Source organism: Salvia hispanica, chromosome 6 (assembly GCF_023119035.1).
Source record: "Salvia hispanica cultivar TCC Black 2014 chromosome 6, UniMelb_Shisp_WGS_1.0, whole genome shotgun sequence".
In the NCBI taxonomy this organism is placed as follows: Eukaryota; Viridiplantae; Streptophyta; class Magnoliopsida; order Lamiales; family Lamiaceae; genus Salvia; species Salvia hispanica.
The window spans coordinates 35,381,764-35,404,438 of NC_062970.1; the positions used below are offsets into that span (position 1 = coordinate 35,381,764).

General features: G+C 35.3%; 3 protein-coding genes across 6 annotated transcripts; 1 reads left to right on the plus strand and 2 right to left on the minus strand.

Moving 5' to 3' along the window:
- The first annotated feature begins 4,252 nt into the window (after nt 1-4,252).
- LOC125193039 (glycerate dehydrogenase HPR, peroxisomal) lies at nt 4,253-6,405 on the plus strand. Its single transcript, XM_048090744.1, has 10 exons — nt 4,253-4,539; nt 4,608-4,691; nt 4,758-4,898; nt 4,968-5,089; nt 5,173-5,254; nt 5,328-5,492; nt 5,576-5,836; nt 5,912-5,956; nt 6,030-6,144; nt 6,233-6,405. Exons 1-10 carry the CDS (start codon nt 4,417-4,419, stop codon nt 6,253-6,255), a joined length of 1,161 nt encoding a protein of 386 aa, XP_047946701.1. The 5' UTR covers nt 4,253-4,416; the 3' UTR covers nt 6,256-6,405.
- Nucleotides 6,406-6,636: 231 nt separating this feature from the next.
- LOC125193038 lies at nt 6,637-11,872 on the minus strand. 3 transcript variants are annotated; one of them, XR_007171519.1, is made up of 17 exons: nt 11,584-11,872; nt 10,383-10,469; nt 10,102-10,209; nt 9,930-9,965; nt 9,649-9,759; nt 9,434-9,511; nt 9,219-9,337; nt 8,899-9,000; nt 8,680-8,796; nt 8,535-8,600; nt 8,185-8,251; nt 7,776-7,829; nt 7,566-7,655; nt 7,255-7,281; nt 7,133-7,159; nt 6,771-7,038; nt 6,637-6,723 (listed from the first exon to the last, which is right to left on the minus strand). XR_007171519.1 is itself a non-coding variant. In XM_048090741.1 (16 exons), the coding sequence occupies exons 2-16, from the start codon at nt 10,452-10,454 to the stop codon at nt 6,889-6,891; spliced, it is 1,224 nt and encodes a 407-aa protein (XP_047946698.1). In that variant the 5' UTR covers nt 10,455-10,469; nt 11,584-11,872; the 3' UTR covers nt 6,637-6,888. The 3 variants fall into 3 exon arrangements, 2 of the variants coding, with proteins under 2 accessions (XP_047946698.1, XP_047946699.1); XM_048090741.1 differs by having other exon boundaries at nt 6,637-7,038; XM_048090742.1 differs by having other exon boundaries at nt 6,637-7,038; nt 10,395-10,469; nt 11,584-11,871.
- A 5,555-nt stretch (nt 11,873-17,427) lies between these two features.
- Nucleotides 17,428-20,970, minus strand: LOC125191695. 2 transcript variants are annotated; one of them, XM_048089102.1, is made up of 5 exons: nt 20,588-20,970; nt 19,337-19,386; nt 19,095-19,172; nt 18,146-18,722; nt 17,428-18,056 (listed from the first exon to the last, which is right to left on the minus strand). In XM_048089102.1, the coding sequence occupies exons 1-5, from the start codon at nt 20,729-20,731 to the stop codon at nt 17,517-17,519; spliced, it is 1,389 nt and encodes a 462-aa protein (XP_047945059.1). In that variant the 5' UTR covers nt 20,732-20,970; the 3' UTR covers nt 17,428-17,516. The 2 variants fall into 2 exon arrangements, with proteins under 2 accessions (XP_047945059.1, XP_047945060.1); XM_048089103.1 differs by lacking the exon at nt 19,337-19,386.
- Between the last annotated feature and the right edge of the window lie 1,705 nt (nt 20,971-22,675).

Sequence of the window (22,675 nt, forward strand, 5' to 3'; positions counted from 1 at the left end):
AAAAATGACCAAGCTGTCGTTCCGCTCGGTAGAACGGAGCACAAAACCTCTAGAATTGATCCATACAGATATATGTGATTTAAAATTTGTGCAAACCAGATGTGGTAAAAAGTATTTCATCACATTCATTGATGATTGCACAAGGTATTGTTATATTTACTTATTAAGAAGTAAAGATGAGGCAATTGAAGCGTTTAAAGACTTCAAAAATGAAGCCGAAAATCAACTTAATTGTCGAATTAAGTGTGTTCGAAGTGATAGAGGTGGTGAATATGTGGCGCCGTTTGCAGAATTATGTCATGCAAGTGGTATAATTCACCAAACCACGGCTCCATATTCTCCTCAGTCGAATGGTGTTGCTGAACGCAAAAATCGAACACTGAAAGAGATGATGAATGCTCTGTTGATTAATTCAGGTTTACCCCAGAACATGTGGGGGGAAGCTTTGCTAACCGCAAATTACATCTTAAATAAGATTCCACTCAAAAATAGGGATGTGACTCCTTATGAATTGTGGAAGGGAAAGAAACCTTCATATACGTACCTTAAAGTGTGGGGGTGTTTAGCAAAGGTACAAGTGCCGCCTCCAAAACAAGTTGCAATTGGCCCTAAAACAGTCGATTGTATCTTTATTGGATATGCATTGAACAGTAGCGCATGTCGCTTCTTAGTTCATAAGTCAGCTATACCTGATGTAGCTGAAGGAACAATAATTGAGTCAAGGAATGTTGTATTCTTTGAGAATGTGTTTCCTTGCAAGAAGCAAGATGATCGTTCTAGTGAAAGAATGATGGATGAAACCACTAGTTATAATTCTCCAAAAGTGACGAGGACAAATCCTGAGGATGTAGAACCAAGACGTGGTAAAAGAGTTAGAGTGGCTAAGACTTTTGGTCCAGACTTCATAACTTTTATGTTGGATGGTGAACCAAAGTCACTATCAGAAGCATTGTCTGGCCCAGACGCAGTGTAGTGGCTAGAAGCTATCAACAGTGAAATGGAATCCATTATGCTAAATAACACATGGGTGTTAGTAGACTTGCCGGAAGGCTGCAAGGCCTTAGGATGCAAGTGGATTCTGAAAAAGAAATATAAACCCGATGGTACTGTAGATAAGTACAAAGTTCGCCTAGTGGTGAAAGGCTTCAAGCAGAAAGAAGGGCATGACTTCTTTGATACTTACTCACCTGTTACGAGAATAGCTTCCATCCGGGTGCTTCTTGCGATTGCTGCGTTGCACAATCTTGAGATTCACCAAATGGATGTGAAAACTGCGTTTCTGAATGGTGATTTGGAAGAAGAGATATACATGGAGCAACCTGAAGGGTTTGTTGTGCCCGGGCAAGAACGCAAGGTATGCAAATTGGTAAAGTCTCTTTATGGATTGAAGCAAGCGCCGTTGCAATGACACTTGAAGTTTGACAATGTAATGTTGACAAATGGATTCACTATCAACGAGTGTGATAAGTGTGTTTACATTAAGAACACAGATAACGGGTTTGTTATTGTGTGTCTTTATGTTGATGATATGTTGATAATGGGCAGCAATAGTGCCATTATTAACGAGACAAAAAACATGTTGAAAAGAAATTTCGATATGAAAGACATGGGTCTAGCTGATGTGATTCTCGGAATCAAAATAGTGAGAACTAATGAGGGAATTGCTTTAACGCAATCTCATTTTATTGAGAAAATGCTTAAGAAATTCAACTCGTTTGATTGTAAGCCAGCAAAGACTCCCTTGGAGCTCAATGTCCAACTAAGCAAGAATATGGGTGAGCATGTTGCTCAAGAAGAGTATGCAAAGGTTATAGGAAGTTTGATGTTTATCACGAACTGTACTAGACCAGATCTTGCTTGTACGGTGAACAAGTTTAGCAGATTTACGAGCAATCCAAGCAAGGAACATTGGAAAGCTTTGTGCAGAGTTTTGAGATACTTGAAGTATACTATTGACTTTAGATTGCACTACACAAGATATCCCCAAGTACTTGAAGGGTACTGTGACGCAAATTGGATCTCTGATTCAAAAGACTCATTTTCGACGAGTGGGTATGTGTTCACTGTAGGGGGTGGTGCTGTTTCGTGGAAGTCAACGAAACAGACGTGTATTGCTCGCTCCACCATGGAATCCGAGTTTATCGCATTGGATAAAGCAGGGGAAGAAGCCGAGTGGCTCAGAAATTTCCTAGAATGTATTCCATGTTGGAAGAAGCCAGTGCCCACAGTAGTGATACACTGTGATAGTAAAGCAGCTATAGGTAGAGCACACAGTGGCTTCTATAATGGTAAGTCTCGACACATTCGTCGACGACATAATACCGTAAGGCAGTTGATCACAAATGGTGTTATCGCAGTTGACTATGTTAAGTCGGTGGATAACATAGCGGATCCATTAATAAAAGGTTTAAACCGTGATCAAATGCATAAATTGCTAAAAGGAATGGGACTGAAAACCACATCTTAAAAGATGAGTATAGTGGTAACCCAACCATACGATTGGAGATCCCATGGGATTGGTTCAATGGGAAACAAAGCTATACAAATCTAATTGTAGCACTCGGAAGATTTTAATCTTCGCTCATTCTTTAGAAAGCATTGAGTGTTGTAACCTGCACGTGGTAAGAGGTTAAGTCTTTTGACTTTTAATGATTCTTGAAATCTCAGGGAGATGAAGTATGGCAGGATACTCACGAAAGAATCACCTATGTAAGTGAGAAGTGGGGCCGCTTCGTGTGTGTGAGTCACTTATGAATTCCAAAGAGGTGTTCCACGGCCGAAACGGACACAAACGTGAGAACTGATGGAGTTGAGACAATATTGTGTTGATGCTATTGACTAGGCATACACCAAGGAGGAATAGTTCAAGGCATCGCGTCCACTAGCCCGCCGGTATGTCCGATAGTATTGACTATGGAAGGTTCAAAACCACAAATTACCTTTCCAAAGACAATATCGTTTCTCGAGAACTGAGCAAAGAGTCTGCATACATGCATTTGAGTCTGGTGTTGGTTTGAGCTTGCAGCGCTCTAACCAATGTGGAGGATTGTATGAAAAAAAAACATGTGGTAAATTTGAAAAGGCTAGGCCTTTGGCCTTTCATCTTTTGGTAACCTCCAAATGCATTATGGTATGCCTTAATGTCAAGACCTTTGAGGTGGTCTCCCCTATCCTATAAATAGGTGGAGTTTGGGAGAGGAGAACACACCAACAATCATTCTCTCTTCTCTCTAAGCTCTCAAGCATTCTAGCTCGCATCTTAGGAGCATTGCATAGCTCAGTTCTCGCCTCCAATTCAAGTTCGCCGGAGCCTACGAGTTTGAGGTGCTTCAACTCGGTAGGAGGAAATTCGTTTCATCTTTGGGGACGTTGCGCCAATCCGTGAGCACTAGCCGAGGCGTATCTCGTCTTGCGGAGAGAGGGATACCTCAACTCGACTTGAAGAAGACGATAGTTTGCATCTTGTTCTTTTATTGTATTTCTTTTGTTTTATTTACCTTCTAGTTTTTGGTTCTTTTGTAATAGTAAGAGTTGCCCGTGTAAAGGCTACACTATTTCCAACAAGTGTGGTGAAGACACAACTTGAAATTTTTACTGTGACGTTCAAAAAACTCAACTCTAGAATCTTGTTGGAGTCTTAGATACCTGAACAAAATGTTAGGATCTTCAATCGCAGATTCTGTCTCATAAAGTGAAGAGGAAAACTAATGAAGGAATCATCCTATGATGCCATCACATGTCATTTGAGAAGTGGTGTTGAAATTAGTAATTAGAACAAGGAAGAGGGAGCCAGGGAGGTGAGGTTTTGAAATTTGGATGAGATTTATTGGTCCGTATCACTATCAATTTTAAAATATTTATTTATTTTTAATATAAAGTTTATGTTATACAGTATGTTTTTGTATCGAGATTTTGTACCACTTAATCAGGGTTTATAATGATTTTTTATATATATTTTTCATATTTTAATTTCACTAAATAATAATTTGTGCATTTTATTAAAAAATTATTATAAAATAACTAAATTAATTCTAGTTGAACAGAGAATCACATCTGGTAGCTAATTTATTTTGAGCCATCTATTTGGGCCATTTCCTAAATTCATATGCCTTATCTATTTTCCAGGAAAACACATATTCATGACCACAAACAAACGGTAATAAAACAGAGGAGAAGACTAGATATATTTATATGTGTACGTGGCGCCACTCCACATTCTTCATTATCTCATGCTCAAATGAGAGGCCTTTAGCAAACCATTCACTCTCCACCACATCCAATTATCATCATCATCTCACTTGCTACAATTTACATCAAATTTATATATCAATAAAACATCCATTCTTGCTTACACTCTATGCACTCGAAAATTTGAAATTAAAAAAAATATATATCTTTTCTTATTCGACGTAAAACATGGCTAGACCATTGCAAGTTGAAGTGTACAATCCTAATGGGAAATACAGAGTTGTTAGCACCAAATCTATGCCTGGAACTCGTTGGATTAAGCTCTTGGTTGATCAAGATTGCCGTCTTGAAGTAACTAATACTATTCATTTTTTATTATTATTTTTTTCTTTTGCATGAATTTTGATCTTTTTTTGTAGATATGCACAGAGAAGAAAACCATACTATCTGTTGAAGACATCATTTCTCTGATTGGGAATAAGTGTGATGGAGTTATTGGACAGGTAAACTTCACACACACACAAACGCACAGCTATTTTTGGAGATGATTTGAACTAGTTTTTTTTCAGTTGACTGAGGATTGGGGGGAGAAATTGTTTAGTGCATTGAGCAGAGCTGGAGGGACTGCCTTCAGCAACATGGCTGTCGGATACAACAACGTTGACGTTGATGCTGCCAATAAATATGGCGTTGCTGTCGGAAACACACCGGTAACTAATCTATTACTACTATCAATGAAATGTGAGAATATATTGAATTTGGTGTTGTTGATGAATTAGGGAGTGCTGACAGAGACTACAGCAGAGCTAGCAGCTTCACTCTCTTTGGCTGCAGCTAGAAGAATTGTGGAAGCTGATGAATTCATGAGGGGTGGCTTGTATGATGGATGGCTTCCCCATCTGTATGTCCTTTACTATAACTCATAGTAATAGCTTTGTTAATCAAATAATTACACGATCATCGAACCTTTTCTTTGTTTCGTAGCTTTGTTGGGAACTTACTAAAAGGACAAACTGTTGGAGTGATTGGAGCCGGTCGGATTGGATCAGCCTATGCAAGAATGATGGTTGGTTTAACAAAACTTTGTTTTTGGATGGTGTTTGGTTCATTGAATTAACTAACTTTGATTGTTCAAATAGGTTGAAGGGTTCAAGATGAACTTGATCTACTTCGATCTCTACCAGTCCACTCGTCTGGAGAAGTTTGTTACCGCCTACGGGCAGTTCCTCAAGGCCAACGGGGAGCAGCCCGTGACGTGGAGACGGGCGTCTAGCATGGATGAGGTTCTCCGTGAGGCGGATGTGGTAAGTGATCTTGTGTTTTGTTCATGTTTTGAAGAATGAGGCATGTTATGTGGATAGATAATTGGCTGTGGACGCGCGTGCAGATAAGTCTGCACCCGGTGCTGGATAAGACGACGTATCATCTGGTGAATAAGGAGAGGCTGGGGAAGATGAAGAAGGAAGCCATCCTTATCAACTGCAGCAGGGGACCTGTGATTGATGAGGCTGCTCTAGTGGACCACTTGAGACAAAACCCCATGTTTCGAGTTGGTCTCGATGTGTTTGAGGAAGAGCCATATATGAAGCCGGGGCTAGCCGAGATGAAGAATGCTATTGTGGTGCCTCACATAGCCTCAGCCTCAAAGGTAACATCATTACTAAGTTCATCCAAATCTGTTGTTGCGATTCAAGGTTGACATGAACGACATTTGTGCGTGCAGTGGACTCGTGAAGGAATGGCGACATTGGCTGCGCTCAATGTCCTGGTATGAACTCATCACGGCACCACTTAAACGAGCCACACGAATATATTCTCTAATTTTGAATTTCGTGATGTAGGGGAAAATAAAGAATTATCCGATCTGGGCTGATCCGAACCGCGTGGATCCGTTCCTTAACGAGAACTCTACACCACCACCAGCATGCCCCAGCATCGTTAACTCTAAAGCTTTAGGTAACTCAACTTGTATTCTGTACACTCTTCTTTCCATAAAAAGAGTGCATGTAGTAATATTTGTTGATTCTAATTAAATTTGTTGCAGGCTTGCCGGTTTCAAAGCTGTGAAATGGCTCTACCCAATTCCACTAATATCATCTTATACAAAGTGTATTGTACATTACATCATCACGAATTTGCTTGATGGTTATCACGATGTTATGTTAACAGAATGTTCTGTTTTTGTGGCTTAAATATGTTATTCCTCATACTTGCTTATTTTGTGTTATAATAAGATATGCTGTCATTTTTTCCGCAGTGGAAAAAGAACCTTAATCTCCGAAGTCAAATGCATACAAGTATAATTATTGATCAGAATATAGAAATTACTAATTAGAATTTGTTTTCTCAACTACGCAATCTGGCTACGATAATACCCGTATCAAAAAATCTACTGCAGCTAGTCCAATATTCATGGTATGTAAATAAAAAGAAAAAGAGCACAAGCCAAGCGCCAAAACATTTGGGGTTTCTTTTGAATTTATAAATGATGAAATTGCATAAAATCACAACACTAGGGATTTGAGAATTTTAGTCCCTACTCAAATCTGACCCTGTGGTGGTGTGTGTGTATGCATGTTGACAGACCTGATCAATGGCGGGATCGGGGCTAAACTATATGAACACTAAAAAATTAAATAATTACGAGAACTAACATCTGGCCCGACATATACTGAGAAACTTTACAGTGCGCTTGCCTCGTTAAACCTTAGAATAGCCACGCTTACGGTTACGCCTAAGCTTCCGCATTAGGCTTGGAGGGAACGGATCGACCCACCTCTTGTCCTCCTTCACAGCTCGTTCCCATCTCTCCTTGAATTTTTGAAGCTCTACTGTTGATTGCCTCCTAATCTGTATCAGGTCAAGAAAAGTTAAACCGTGCAACAAGACTGAATGAATCGAATAGTGTAAACATAGGATGGGAAGGCTGGATGCGGCGTCTCACCTCTGATCTAACGTCAACTGAATGCCTCTGAATATAGGAGAAAAGAGACAGAGAGGCAAGAATCAATAATTGGCATGAGTTAGAGAGACAGAAGAAATGAGCTCAAGTGATAAAAGTTATACCTTAACTGTCTCTTCGCGATTCTTGACCTGCATATATTTTAAGAAGCTAATTAGCTTAATATCAATAAATCCTAATTTGGCTTCACTATGCTATGAGCTAACCGAAATTTGTGTTTGTTTAGGTAAAGATGTGGGATGAACGGATGAGTGTGTTTCCATAAAATATAATAATATAAACAAGCACAAAACATACGCAAGTATTGACTAGAAACAAAGTTAATAACACAAGTATCAATTATGTGCATACTAATTACCAAGGGTGTATTCAGGTCTAGGAACTCAATTCAATTGTGGGAAGTTTAGTAGATCACCTTTTTCGCAGACTGCCCACCCAAAGTTTGTATACTCTGATGAACTATGTACTCACTATCAACTACTCCCACCTTTTGGGTACGATCACCCTGTATATCAAAATTTTCAGAGTCTAAGTTGAACAAAATTTCTGTGGATTAGACCATAGTTCATCTTGATAAAACCACATTCGTAGAATCCAAAAACATGGCCTCGGATAGCAATCTTACCTGTGCGCAATAGCCAAGTTTCATATCCATTCCCCATCCATGAACAAGATCATTCTGGCAATCAAGGAAAAACTATAAGATCTACAGAACTGAGACAGAAATACTACACTGTATATGACTGTAGATTAAATATAACTGGGGATAGATCATAGATCTGATCTGATACTTTAGACCAAAAGTGTAATAGCTGCGCATGTTTTCACAAAGATGACTTGTTTTCTGTAGCAAAGCAACTGCATTCAATACTAAACTTCTTGCCAAACCTCAATTATAGCTCCAAGGCATTGTGATTAATAGTTTTGAAGAAAGGATATTGATGGAAATATAATGCATGATTAGTTCATAATTGTATGTTTTAACTTTTAAGCTAAACACATGAAACCAGTTCATAATAAACACCAAAGATTACCTGTATCAAATGCCAGGCACAATGCCAAGCTGATCTTGAAAACACAGGAGCCATTCCTTCCACAAATCTGGAAAAAAAATGTGATCAACATGTGTCTATTCCCTTAGAAAATAGAAAGAGGCATCATATGCCTTGTGTGCTCTACTGGATTGCTGGGCAATTTGGTCTAGATACCACAAGCACCAAGAGGCACCGTATGCAAATATATAAGGTCATGGCAAGCAACAATGTTATGAAGAAAAAAAAAAGAAAGAGAGCTGAAATATTGACGAAACAGAATATTTATGAAGCACAATTCATTACACTAGATATACTACTTAATGAGATAACAATTCAGCAGAGTAACCAACCCAGTGCACGGCGGTCCCTCACTATCATCTGAACACTTCGTGCTACCTCGGACATCATAGACTCTTCTGCTTGAAACAGAATACATGAGAACCAATAATACTACATACAGAAGTAAGATTTGGACCAAGCAGAATTTGTGCATACTTATGAAATATTTTCATTCTATTTCTTATAGTGATCCTATGATGTATGCCAGTAGAATTTGGATCCAAAGCCGGCTGAGATATTTCAAGTCCTTCTGATTTTACAATTTGCAGATACCTGAGCAAGGAGATGTAATATTATATCTTAATGCAAGAGGATGCACAAAGAAACTAATGTAATTGTCGATAGATGGAATATTATATCTCAATGCAATTATACCTTCCAGGGTGGAAATTTTTTACTCCTAAATCTTCATCCCATAGGAATATATAATCATAGATAGACACAACAGCAGGATGTAAGAAGCGCTTGGCAAACCACCTGAATATAAAAACACAACTTATTAAAAAAATTATCACATTGGATCAAAGATCATATCATTGGTGGGGCATCAATGTTGATAAAAGAATAAATGAATTATTATACTGAACTCTTGGTTAAACATATGCCAGTCTTTGGAAACCTTTTGGAAAGGTAAGATACTTAAAACTGAGAACCTCAGTAATAACATACATTTTGAACTTGTACATAAGTTTTACCATTTTGTTTGATTGTGAGCAACTATATGTACAGCTTCCTTACTCCATTCCAGGTCCGACCAACCATCCATGTTTCCATCATAGTGGAACAGAACAATGGTAAAATTCTCTGGAAGAAACTGAATCCATACAAATTAGGTGACTAGCAAACACAGTTCATCTCTTAAACTTAATCATCGGAAATGTTCAGCAATTCAATATAAAGACTTTTTTACCTTTTCAACAATAGTGCAGACATTCTTCTTTTGTTTAATTCCAACAGGCATTGCTAGCAAATTGTTAGATTCCCTTCTCTGAAATTCCAGAAATATAGCTCATCAGAAAGAGGTGCATTCAAGAAATGATATATAATGGTCATCAGCAATCACTCTTTCAAAATATTGATCATTATTAACCAATGATATTTGTGACCGATGCCATAAAGTAGTACCTGCGACTTATGACTGCTTGTTGTCCATAAAGGCTTTAACTCCAGGTCGGACCTTGCTTCAATGATACCATGAGGCAGACTATTCAATCTTGTAGTATCTACAGGTGTCTCCTGGATTAAAATTCAAATAGAACCTCAACAGCAGAAAGGACAAACAAAAACAAATGAAAACCGAGAAACTGGCGAAGTAAATGCACAATGGAATTCAAGTATCTTATCACAATTCACAACTCTTTCATTACACAGTTGATGATTGTTCGAATAATAAAACATGCATATACCTTTGATGTGTAGAAAGGTTGCAATTTTGATTCCATCTGATAGAAAGGGCAAGAAAAGGATGAAAATGTAAGTGTTACACCATCATGTAGAAGAAAATGTTTGAAAAAAAGAAACTAGGTTCATCAAAAAACAGCCAAAGTTCTAAAACAAACTCTGGGTTAACATGCATACCTCTGTCTGTTGGTACTGGTAATTTGTAGTCCTGTATATGACGAATAACATAACTGTACAGACAACTCCCATAAACGGCAGCTGATTCATCTTTGCCCCACATAATCCCTGCAGTTTCACTTACAGGTTAAGCATTCTACAGAGATACATGATACTTCTCCAACTTAACAAAGTTGGACGACTTTAATCATTCAAAAAACCCCACAAAATACATATGTATAAAGGTATCTAAGATCCATCTAATCTGTCTATGCCAGGGTTGAAACAAATAAAAAGCCTACCAAACCATTTACCCCATCAAATAAGAAATGTCTTTTCTTGATTAGCCACCTCCATGATGTCGATCCTCTCATATGCTTTTTCAATCTCTGAGAAAAATGATACAATAAATGCAAGTATATCTGATGTTAATAGTAAGATGGTAAAAAAAATAAAACTTTGCAGCAAAGGTCAGTTAATTGTAGTTGACACATGCTATGTAATGAAAGGGCAGTGATTAGCATCCTTATCTGTCTCATTTGAGCAGATTCATCATAAATGGAAAACAGAAGAAAGAGAACAGCATAAAAACTCCCAAATCACCATCAAAAACCATCTTGAGCTCAAATTCAGTGCCAAATTTAAAATCTACCCGAAAAGGAGGTTAGTTATGAAAAATCAGCATCACATGCAATACTTCTAGTAGAAGATATTTTGGGTCTGGTTGTTAATTGCCAACAAGTTGACTCTCATACTGCCTTAACTAAGGAAAATTTACAGGTTCTGCATCCACGCCCCCTACATTACATTTTAAAAATCGAATTCAAAAGTTACAGAATCAAGCTGTGACATGCAGATGGCATGAGATACTCACGGTGCACTTATATCTTGGTTGCATCGGTGCTCACATGGATTAAGAATGCAAACAAACACTTTGTCATGCCACATAGGTCTGCAAACATATCCATGCAATTACTGCAATTTTAAGGTCATCACAATTCCAGATTCTTTTATTATTTCTTTATCAATGTTATCTTGGACCACGGAGGACACAAGCTGCTAGTTCAGCTTGAACTCGACAGAGTGGAGATAGGCCTTAGAAACAGGATTTAACTTGTTCAAATAATTTGAAAACTAGAAATCAAATCACAAAACGAGCAGCTCACTCGCACGATTAAGAAAACCAGAGATATCTACAATCAACCGCGAAAATCTCAAATTCATGGAACAATTCTACTTTATTTTTGGATGTGAATGAAGAATAGAATCAGTTCAACCAAATTAAGGCATATCACAGTCCACAGTCACTCCAGCGAATCAAACGCCAAAAATCGCAAACTCCGTATTTTTCCCAACCAGCATTCATGAATCGGCAATAGGTCGAGTACTCACTAAATCCAGATCAATCCAATACACCGTAAAGAAAAAGAAAACAAAACAAAACGCATGACGAATTCAATTATCGAGAACATATAACACACACACAGTCACTCACTGACTCACCTTCCAGCCACCGATTCGAAAAATCCAAGGAGCGAGACACCGATAGATGCTCAAATTTAGAGCTGAATTCACCTCTGATATTGGCTTCGCCGCTTATTAGTTCACGTTTGCAGTTCAATATGACGCAATCGCAACGGATAGATTCGGAGGGAAAATATAATAGATACAAAAACAGGTGTATGCATAAGTATACACACAAACGCGTGTATTGTGTGCGTGTGTGAGAGATGAATGAAGAAAGAAGAAAGAAGAAAGAAGGAAGAGGAAGAACAGACGTACAAAGCGGCGAAATCAGTCTTGAAAATTAAAATTAAAATAAACACTTAAATTCGTTGGATTACACTCTCACCATAATTTATACGCCAACTTTTTCTCATTTTATTAACCACTCCAATTAAATTATTATTATCCGTTGTTGATACTCCTAATTAAATTATTCGTTACACCATTTGCATAATCATGAGGTGTCCAATACCAAATTAATTGTGTATTAAAGTTTTGCCCTTTTCGAGTTTTACTGCATATGACGACTTTTATTTTACTACTCCATCGTTTAGTTTTACATTTATTAATTCACCATACATACAAAATGACTTAATCTTCGATTTTGTAATTGAGTTTCGTTTCGTTGAGATGAAACAACTGGTATGAATTCAATGGAACGAAGATAGAGTTTGAAGAATTTGAAATTAAGATTGTGGAATTATTCAATTCAAATTTATTTCAATTCTTAGAATTATGTGGGGGAAATGAAAATGCCACTATATTGCGAGTAACCGTGCAAAGTTGAGATCCACTGGTGTAACTCACGTGTATAAAGACAAATGACTAGTTAATATTGTTGACTTGTATTTTTATTTTCCAAAATGAGAATTTATGTACTAATATATGACATGATAATCTAACGAATTCAAATATGGATTGTTGTTAAATTTCTTTGGTCGAATATATTTTGTGGGACATTGTGAATCAGTTGGATTATTATGAACGCTTTCATTTATCTCTTGAAATTAATGTAATTGAATCTGTGTTGCAGTATTAATCACGCATTGCGTTGGTCTTCGTAGACACCTATCTGACCAAATCTATTGGTTGTTAATTCCTTACAATTTGTTTATTTTCAAGTACTAATATTTTATCATGTAGATATGTTTTCTGTTATCCCTATTCCTCAAATAAATCATATTCTTCATACACGCAATATTAGTGATTTACTTTATTCGATGCATGCACCCCAAATTAATTTTGGATGCTTCGGAAAAATAATACTACTACTGTAGTACACTACTTTACTTAAACATTAATTTACAAGTAATTACAACATGTAGTATGTTGTTTTGTTGAGCTGTTGTCGTTAAATTGCCCCCTCAACTACGTTCTTCTGAATTTTCATGTTTTCTATAAAAGTTTGAGCATTACAATGTACTAATAAATATTCTGGCCTTAATTTTGGGAACCACATAGATTTTGTACACTCATGTGTTTTATTAATGCAAATCCTCTATTTACTTATTTAGTGTAACATTCAAATTATGTACAGTCTCACTTAAATTTTAATATATAGCTCTTTCGATTCAGTGAAATATTGAAATAATAAATAATAACAGATTGTTTATACAAAAAATACTAATTAAGATACATTTATTGTTAATAAAGTAATAATCACAAATGAGTAAACCAATATTCAAGATTTATTAATCTATATGGGGTTGTTACGCAAATGGGGTTATATGGATTGATTGACCAATAAAATTCAGAGAAACCAAATGTATTATATATAACGAAAATGGTTCATGTATTTTCTAGAGAAATAGAAAACAAAAAGGTTCACGTGTGTGTAAAGAGTTACATATTCAAAACCAAATAAATTTCATGTGAATATTGGACGAAACTCGTGATATGTTGCACTTTTGAGCCAAGACCCTGCCCGTAATTAAACTTTGTTAAACAACAGTCCCTAATATAAGACTTTTAATAACTTATCAATAACTATTTGACATCAATGTCTAAAATTAGCGCACTCGTTATCACTGTCGGATCTAGGGGGGTAGGAGGGGGCGGTCGTCCCCTCCGTTTGCTCTGACGTCGCCCCAAAAATTGAAAAAAATTGTCATTTTCGCCCTAACTCAACCTACTAGTATATATTTTGCCCTCTCTGTTTCTGAATCCTGGATCCGTCACTGCTCATTATACTATGGAGAAGTAGAATTTCGATCTAATAGCAACTCAAAAACAATTTTAACGTGATAGCGTTGCAATAATTTAAATTAACTGGATATATACGAATTGTTAAAATTAAAGAATGAAGTAGACTTGCATGAATACTTTCATATAAACTGTGAAAATTCTTATTTTGTGGACTTAGTTATTTTGTGAAAGGATAAGAATGTATTCCTTATCTTAGGAATAGGAAAAACCACCATGGAACCAATTCTTTTGGTTATGCAACTCTCACAATGTCAATTTTGGGTACCCACCATTTGTTCCACTACAATTATTTTTGGAGAAATTACAAAATAGAGAATATCAACCTTACTAGTGTATTTTGGTGAACTACTTACCTACTTTGACAAAAGCCAAGATACATAATGTATTTTGTGGAGTACAACTATTTTTGAACTTGAAAAATAGGAAAATTTCCATAAAGTCGCTTTGGATCATCCATATCACTACCTAAAGGCTAAACCGCTAAAATGATCCTTATTCCTTAGTCACCAAGAATCTATCTATAAAAATATGGTACTACTAGTAATTTTATACAACAATGAGACTGAAAAATAAACGTTTCCTACTAACAAAGTTTAAAGATATATGATACATACACGTAGAGTGCCAGTTATGAGATGAATCATTTCGCTATTCTAAAAATAAAGTATATAGCTACGGTTATCAAAAGCATATATATATATAGTAGAATATAACAACTTTTTATATAAATAGACATGTTTATTCTTAATAAAATATTAAAAGAGGAGATATATATGTAGTAGATAGACGAAGAAGAGAGTGACTTATGCAAACTTGTTGTAGATGTAAACTAAAACTTGTATTATAAAATTTGGAGTTATTTTCAGGGCTAGGTCGGTACAGTATATTGTACCGAAAATGTTGTATCGTATGCCATATTGAAAATATCCGTTTGAAAGAATTTCATACCGTTATCGTACTGAAAGTTTCGGTATATCGAAATTCAGCATACCGAAATTTCGGTATGGATAATATCACTACCGTTACCGTATTGATATTTTGGTATACGTACCGAATTTCGGTACACTATAAAGTTATTCCGCATCGTTTCGTATACCTTTATACCCAAAAATACTATATGTTAAAAACATAAAAATATATTATCTATTTAATCTTTCAATTCAATTTTATATAAATATAGTAAATATAATATAAGTATATATATTATTTTAGAATATATGTATAAACTGGTTTTCGACATATACCGAAGATTTGGTATGCTGATTTTTCGGTATAACACGATATGTCACGATATAAGAAAATTCACATCGTTACTGTATCGAAAATTTACGGAACGGTATGGTACCGTACCAAAAATTCGATAATTTTCTATATTTTTGGTACGATACAATTTATATACCGTTTTTTCGGTATTTTTACCGAAGCCCCTATACCCATGGACGGACACATGTATAACGAGGGTAAGGCTAAAGCCCTTAATAAAATTGTATTTTAACTTTTTTTTTTAATAAATTTTTATAATTTATCCAAATTTAAGGCAAATTATTATGTAAAAGCCCTTATAAGTAACCTAAAACACCCAACAATATACCTTAAAACAATATTTAGAAATCACCACCCTTATCGTTATTTATTTCTGCGTCCGTCCTAGTCTATACCTTTCCGGTAAAATGAAACTCGTATAAAAGTAAAAGACTATAGTTTCTTAAAATGAAGCATGGGCAAAGAAAAATGAATCTCTCTCATCAATCCTCATGGAATTGTTGACCCACTATTACAACAAACAAATGTCAATATCAATAATATTATTGATACAAAAGTTTAATTAACGTGTCACAGCAACCGCCCCTAAATAGCACCGAAATTTGACCATTTAAACTATACTACAAATTAAACCTACTTTGGACTTCCATCTCAACTTCCCATTTTAATTTAATTTATTATAAATAATGGCAATAATTACTCGAGTTGGTAAGGTACAGGCTATATCCATGATACGATGATGATAGTTTTATTTAATTCTATGTCTGTCACATTTAATACTCCAACTAGGACATTTCTTTTGCAGCAGACCCGGGTCTTGTTCCTGCACGTGCCTTCCATGCAACATATAGAGGTGTTTCTCTCTAATTCCTTCTTTTTTCAGTTTTTAATGCAATAAAATTAATTTTATTTTTAGCATATATTAATATTAGTTCTAGAAACTTTTTAATTTTTTTACACGATTTTTTAATCTATACCACGAACTTTGTGCTCTTTTGATGTCCACCTAATGAGCAATTCCTACCAAATTTTGATCCAAATACACGAACTTGATTTTTTATTTTTTTTACTATAATTCAAATTGATCGTCATCTACAGTTCTACTGTAATCACACCATGTAGTATGTATTGATATTTCACGTGAAAATTAAAATATTTTTAACTTGACCGAAATTACAGCGTGGGTGGAAAATTAGAACATTAAATTCATCTATCTGGATTCGAGAAATTTTGGATTAAAAAGTATACAAAATGCCGAAAATTTTGTATTCCTAATTGATTATAATTTTAATATTAAAACTTGGGTATTTTAGATTCTAATATTGGTTATTAAGACACTATTATTCAGAAGTTTCGAAAGTGGTAATGCTAGCAAAATAAGGAATGAGTATTGGAAAAGGTTTGATATGGGGTAGTATAATGTTTGATCAGATTGTAGAGGAGAGAGCTAGAGATGGAAAGGTGAAAAACGTAATTCGAACTACCAAGAATCAGTATGGTAGTATTTTCCATCTATTTATTTTCCCATAAGTTGCTACTCTTATATACTTTCGCACTACTTATTCTATAAACAGAAAATCTGAACCAAACTCTTTCATGTTCCATTTTCAGAGAGCTAGAAATGGACTCATGAGTTTTTAATTTTGCGTTACCCCTTTTGCTTCGTATTATTACTATTTTCATAGAGCCATAGTTTGACTATTTTCCCCTTTTTTATTAGTGGGTGCTCTCATGAAATAGCACTGAGCAGTTTTAACCGTTTAAGCATTTCGATGAAAAATTTTGCCAGTTTTAACCGTATAAGTTTCTTTTGTCTATGTATATTTATATTTATAATAAAAATTTTTTTATAATGAGGCATTTCTCATTTTCCATTAATAATACTTCAATCAAATTTATTTTTTCTAACTATATCTCTTAATTTATCAATTTTGCAGCAAAATATACACCTTCTTTTCCTTTTTTTATCTTTCTTTTATGTCATTAAATTTCGCTGGTGCATATTCAGTAAATCTTCGCTCCAAACCATATACCAGATGTAAATCGACCTTTGATTTCAAACCAAAAAAAATAAGGATGACTTTATTTAGAGATATGCAATATGCACACACCAACTTAATTTGGAATTGCACTTCTTTTGCTTTGTATGGAACTGCACATGAAATTTAATTTCTGCCGAATGGAATTCAACCTGGCAAAATTAAAATTGGTGTAACAATCAACAGCACAATTTTTAATTCTATAAACCTTTTATTTAAAGAAAAATTTCCCCACTTTCATTTTTATTTGTACATGGAACATGTGTATTTTAAAGTAAACAAATTCGCCTATCATCGATTGCCCTCTCCGTCATCTACAGTTCTACAATCAATGTGTTAGACATGAATCAGATATAATATAGAAAAGAAGTCTGTACAATTTTCTCTTACACAAGTCTTTTTTTTTCTATTGATAAAACATTGTCATCTCCGAACTCTTTTCCTTTGTTTCACTGGTGTATTTTTACGTTGTGGATCACTTAATTCAGTTTTCAATTTCGCAGGTCTCTTCAAACCTTTCTTAGCCTTCAACAAGGATTGCTTCAACACACTGTTACCGGAATTACACTGTTTCCCCAATCCCACCGGAGTGGCAAGAGCAGCATTCACTGGTTTCAAGGCTTTATCCGATGTTGCCTCCGTGTCCTTGTACGTTGGAAGCCCAGGCCGAGGACGAGCTGTCCGTGGCCTCACCGGAGGGTTGCACGGGATGAAGTCCGATGTGGCTTCATTGCAATGCCCTCTGCAATGCAGCTTGTAATCTTTCATGACCAGCTGCCGCAGAGTGATTGCAGCCTTGTACTCGCGTGTGCGTCTCGAGTAAAATACCAACGCATTGTTTGCCAGCAACAGCAGGTCCCGGAAGAGCTCCTTCGCTGTTTTTATGGACTGACCAATGATTCTTGATTTTATTGTGCCAATGTCCATGTGCTGCTGGACAACACGTCTGTATCGTGCCCGTTTCTGTCATCAGTAATGTCAAGAGAGACGGTAAGAGGAAGACGATGGGTGAACCTTTTTTTTTCTATGTAGTGAGTTTTTTGTCTTCTTACCTGACTGTCCATTCGATGTCTGAAGACTGCTGCTGATTCACTCTGTGCAATGGATTCGAATATCTCGATCAAGCTCTCTCTTACGGTGGTCTTGGGACCGGAGATTCTCATCCTCTTACATTCGTTAGTTGATGTTTCCTTGTTTGCAGTCGAAACAGCATTCGAAGAACCTAAATTATCACTGTCATCAACACTTTTCTCTTTGGCAACTTGACTGCAGTCCTTTCTCTTTCTCTTCCCTCGTTTCTTCCTAACGATGACTCCGTGCTCATAACCGACCTCAGGGAGGTCATCAATGCTTGGATCCTTTCCCAGCTCAGAGCAGGCAGATGTGCTGGGCTTCGTCTCGGTCTCCTCAGCTTGAAGCTGATGGTCGCACAACCAGCTTCCCATTGTGCTTGTTTCTTTTGTGAAGCTGCCAACGGAGTTCTCACCATTTGATGTCTGCCTGCTGATTGACTCGGTGGCTTCTGAGTCCAACACGGGTGGAGGTGATTCAGTCTCGCATGAACCGGATTCACCTTGTTTGAATTGTTGTTTCTTCCCCTCCAATGATCTGATCTTCAACTCAAGTGATCTGGAAATCAACAACACTAAGAGATTATTGAAAGAAAATCAGATGCTCCACAATAAGTTACACGGAAAGTCAAAACACGATGCCAAAGAGGAAGAGCAGAGAAAACAATCACAACGCAATAAGCCAAAGCAAGCACCAGATAGTACTAATCTTTTACTCCGTACTAGTTTTTAACGTGTCACAGACTATTAGAACAGTTCAAACTTCAATAAGACATAATCTTGAGGTTCAAACATTATCGTCCCTTTAACATCTCCAGGAACATGCATAGATTGGTAATAATATGCAGACAACTTTTGTAAACAGTATTGAGGGAAGAGTAAGTAATTGTATTTTATGCTCACATAAATACATTTATACATCTGTGCTAACCCTATTGAGTTTTCAGATTTAACCAGTTCTCGCTTGAGCTCTGCAACACGCCGAATTTTCAGTTCTTCAAACCAAGACCTGAGTCATTCACATTTCACAAGAACAAACATTAGCTGCGGTCAGCTAGAATTATGAAACTGTGTTACTAACATGCTACATCAGAAATCCGAGTCGGTAAAAGCCAAATGGATTATGAATGTAAATCAAACTAAGCATGATAACGGGAAGAAAATATGACTCACGTGGATCCAGAATAACGTTTTTGTAGGTCTTCATACCTTTCTTTACAAGCCTGGAATTATTAGAAGGTCTGTCATTGCTAAGTAAAAGTTGCAAGAAAACATTGTGCAATACCTTTATCTCTACTTTTTATTGCTTGGATACATTTTTTTATGAGAATTATTTCAGAGGCACATGTTTCCATTGGAGTAAGCATTCCATAACCTTTAAAGTAGCAACCTGCAATTCCTTCTCTTACTTTTTTCTGTTTTTTTAATTCGAATATATGGTTCTAGATGAAAATATGCATCATTCTAGTGCAGTTTAAAATACCTTCCTCATCTTTCACTTTCTAAAAGCCATATTCCTTGGGAGCTCATATTTTTCTAGCTATTGAATCCTAAATCTTAAGTCCCAAATCCTATAAAACTTCACTGGACATATATAGATATCACAATCTGCACCTCATAGGTCTCAGTTAACCAAACTAGTGGAAGAACGCAAGACAAATCCATAAATGGACAACATGAACTCTAAGTTTATTCACTCGTACATTTTTCCCATGATCTCTTATTTTAATCTTGTGATACAGCCCCATGCCATTAACTAACAGAAAATAGGTCAGATACGAAAAAATTTGACTCGACTAATCAATATTAGCATATCACAGGCAATAATACCAAAGAATGAACCAAGAAATCCAAGCTTTCAACAAAAAGCCAAGAAACAACATCATCGACTAGACAAATCTTTCGACCGAGACAGTTTTATAAATGAGAAATTTGTAGGCAGAGAAGCACTAATATTTCTTCATTTGGTCAATCAAATAAAAATTGTACTACTTAGTAACTAATTCTTAACCATATCAACATCAAAATATGTGGTTATTGATTAGTCTTCAACTTTTGCGTAGTAGTAACAGCCATTTATGTATGTTTTCATCAAATGCTGATTACTATCTTGTAGTTCATGTGTGATATATTACTACTCTTGCATGCATGAAGCACAGATTAACCAACTTTTAACCAACTTTTAAATAGGCCAATTGATTATTTATTACTCCTATATTAACAAAGAATTCATACGTGTTCCAAGTTGCACAAACTCTGTTTGTTACAGTTGCTATTTTTTTACTGATCTGAAACTCCTCGGTTTATAAATGTGATTAAACTAGTTTATCACCAAATAATATTCGCAACATTTAAAAAAAAACAATGAAATTAATTACTCCTACAAATTATAAATTCGACATTAATTTAAACTTATGTATCGACCTGAGGAGTAAAGGCATACGGATAAAGGGTGCGCGCACGAAGCTCCGAAGCGACGACGTTCCAACCGCCGGTTCCGTGCCTCACAACCGCGCCCCCCAAAATAAGATCCTCCCACGTGCCCCACACCGGCGACTCCGCCCCCATCCTCTAACCGTCAAATCCTCGAAACCTAGGAATTTCAAATTTGGGGAAATATCTCAAATTTCAATTCAAGTCTGTCGTTCAATTTTGGAGAGATAATTATGATTCTGAACATCACGAGCAGTAGATATATGCGGAACAATAAAAAATCGTTTGCAATGCAAGAAGAAATTGAAAAATTTTAGGAGAGAGGAATTGAGGAGCGAGAATCTTTGGAAAAGCAATTGTTTGTTGGGCATACCTCAAATCTCTCGCCGAATTTGTTTGGATGATAATGGCCGTAAATATAGTCTTTTAATTTCCCTATATATTTGATTTTTTTTAAATGTCATTACCATATATTTATACTACTCCATTAAAAAACATATTTTAATCTTGGATTCCAAAAATCAAGTAAATAAATCTTCTTTTTCCAAGAAGATTATGGAAAATTTTCAGGTCAAAAATTAAATATTATCTTAAAATTGTGATGTTTTCTAACTAAAGTAGTACTCCTACAAACGACGGCTCAAAAATCAGTATTAATATAATTATAATATTAATAACAATCAATTATACAAACCTTTATTGATCCGCCAAACTATCCATGTGCCAACTCATGAAGCCAGATTGATTTAATTGAATAATTGTAGTACGTGTGTGAAATCAAATCAATGTCTACGAAATCACAAACAAAATGGATACGAGCAAAAATTTCCTAATCTTGATATATACCAAGTTGATAATATATGTTGATATGTTTGATTACTTTTTTTTAACAAGGATAATCATACCATGAGGAATGATATATCCAAAATGTAGAAAGTTTCTTTCTTTTTATTTTACCATAATTTAAACTTTGTTAGTATATTAATTAAATATAATTTATTACTACTATTTTTAAAAGATAAAAAACTAAAAAAATTAAGCAAGAAAATAAAATATTAAATGTACGAAAAAAAATCGTTTTGTACACATAGAAAATGAATTTCTACATGCGTCGAAAATTTTAATAACATGCTGAGTATAAAATGTTAAAGGTGGAAGAAACTAATTTTTCAATGCTAATATACTAAGAAAATTAAGTTATTGTCGTAATGCTATAAAATTGTTATTTTATCTTTGAATTTCACCAAAAATTTACACAAGTAATAAAATATGGTCATAATTTAAGCTTTGTTAGCATAATAATTAATTATTTTAAATTTTTATATCTTTTACGGCATGTTAAAAATAAAACTTTAAAACAAGAAAATAAAAATATAAGTATGTGAACACTTCAATTTTTATATGCATTGAAAAAATAAATTTTGCTATATACTCAAAAACTTCAATAAAGGATATAAAGGTTAAAAAAATTATGGAAAGTTTTTATACCTTTTTCAATTATAAACACATATTTGTTTATATTACACACTAATCTCACAATTAATAATTTATAGTATAAATTAAATAATTAAATAAATATTTTGTTAATATATTTTGTTAATATATTTATGTAATAAATACTACATACATTAAAATGCACTAAACATGCTATAATAAAATTGAAACATAAATTAAAAAACACTGAAAAATATAACCATTACAAAAAAAAAACATATCACAATGCATGTATAAAATTACAATTCAAAATTTGTTTATTGTTCCCACGAATGATCAATTAGGGATTTCAAAGTTCCAAACTAACATAGTAGTAGTGTTTATTTCTTATTTCGTCATATCGAGTCAAGTGCTCTTCAAATCGAGCATCTTCATTGGTCGTCATCTCAACTTCTAGTTGTGGCGCTTGTCTAGCAACGGCAATCGGAGAATTAACGCTCATCTGCAACTATCATTTAATCCTTATGTCACACAATACCACTTTATTCAGTAACGCACTGATCCTGCTACAATTGCGAAACGTGATTGGAAAACACCAAATGCGCGTTCCATATTTTTTCTACACGCCTCTTGTTTCACTGTAAA

Coding starts and splice junctions, on each gene's coding strand:
- LOC125193039 (XM_048090744.1), top strand. CDS start 4,417: ATGGCTAGACCATTGCAAGTTGAAGTGTACAATCCTAATGGGAAATAC. Junction 4,540..4,607: donor ATCAAGATTGCCGTCTTGAA/GTAACTAATACT, acceptor CTTTTTTTGTAG/ATATGCACAGAGAAGAAAAC. Junction 4,899..4,967: donor TTGCTGTCGGAAACACACCG/GTAACTAATCTA, acceptor TTGATGAATTAG/GGAGTGCTGACAGAGACTAC.
- LOC125193038 (XM_048090741.1), bottom strand. CDS start 10,454: ATGAGAGGATCGACATCATGGAGGTGGCTAATCAAGAAAAGACATTTC. Junction 9,966..10,101: donor ACCAGTACCAACAGACAGAG/GTATGCATGTTA, acceptor CCTTTCTATCAG/ATGGAATCAAAATTGCAACC. Junction 9,512..9,648: donor CAAGCAGTCATAAGTCGCAG/GTACTACTTTAT, acceptor CTGGAATTTCAG/AGAAGGGAATCTAACAATTT.
- LOC125191695 (XM_048089102.1), bottom strand. CDS start 20,731: ATGGGGGCGGAGTCGCCGGTGTGGGGCACGTGGGAGGATCTTATTTTG. Junction 18,723..19,094: donor AAATCTGAAAACTCAATAGG/GTTAGCACAGAT, acceptor GTTGATTTCCAG/ATCACTTGAGTTGAAGATCA. Junction 18,057..18,145: donor GACATCGAATGGACAGTCAG/GTAAGAAGACAA, acceptor TACTGATGACAG/AAACGGGCACGATACAGACG.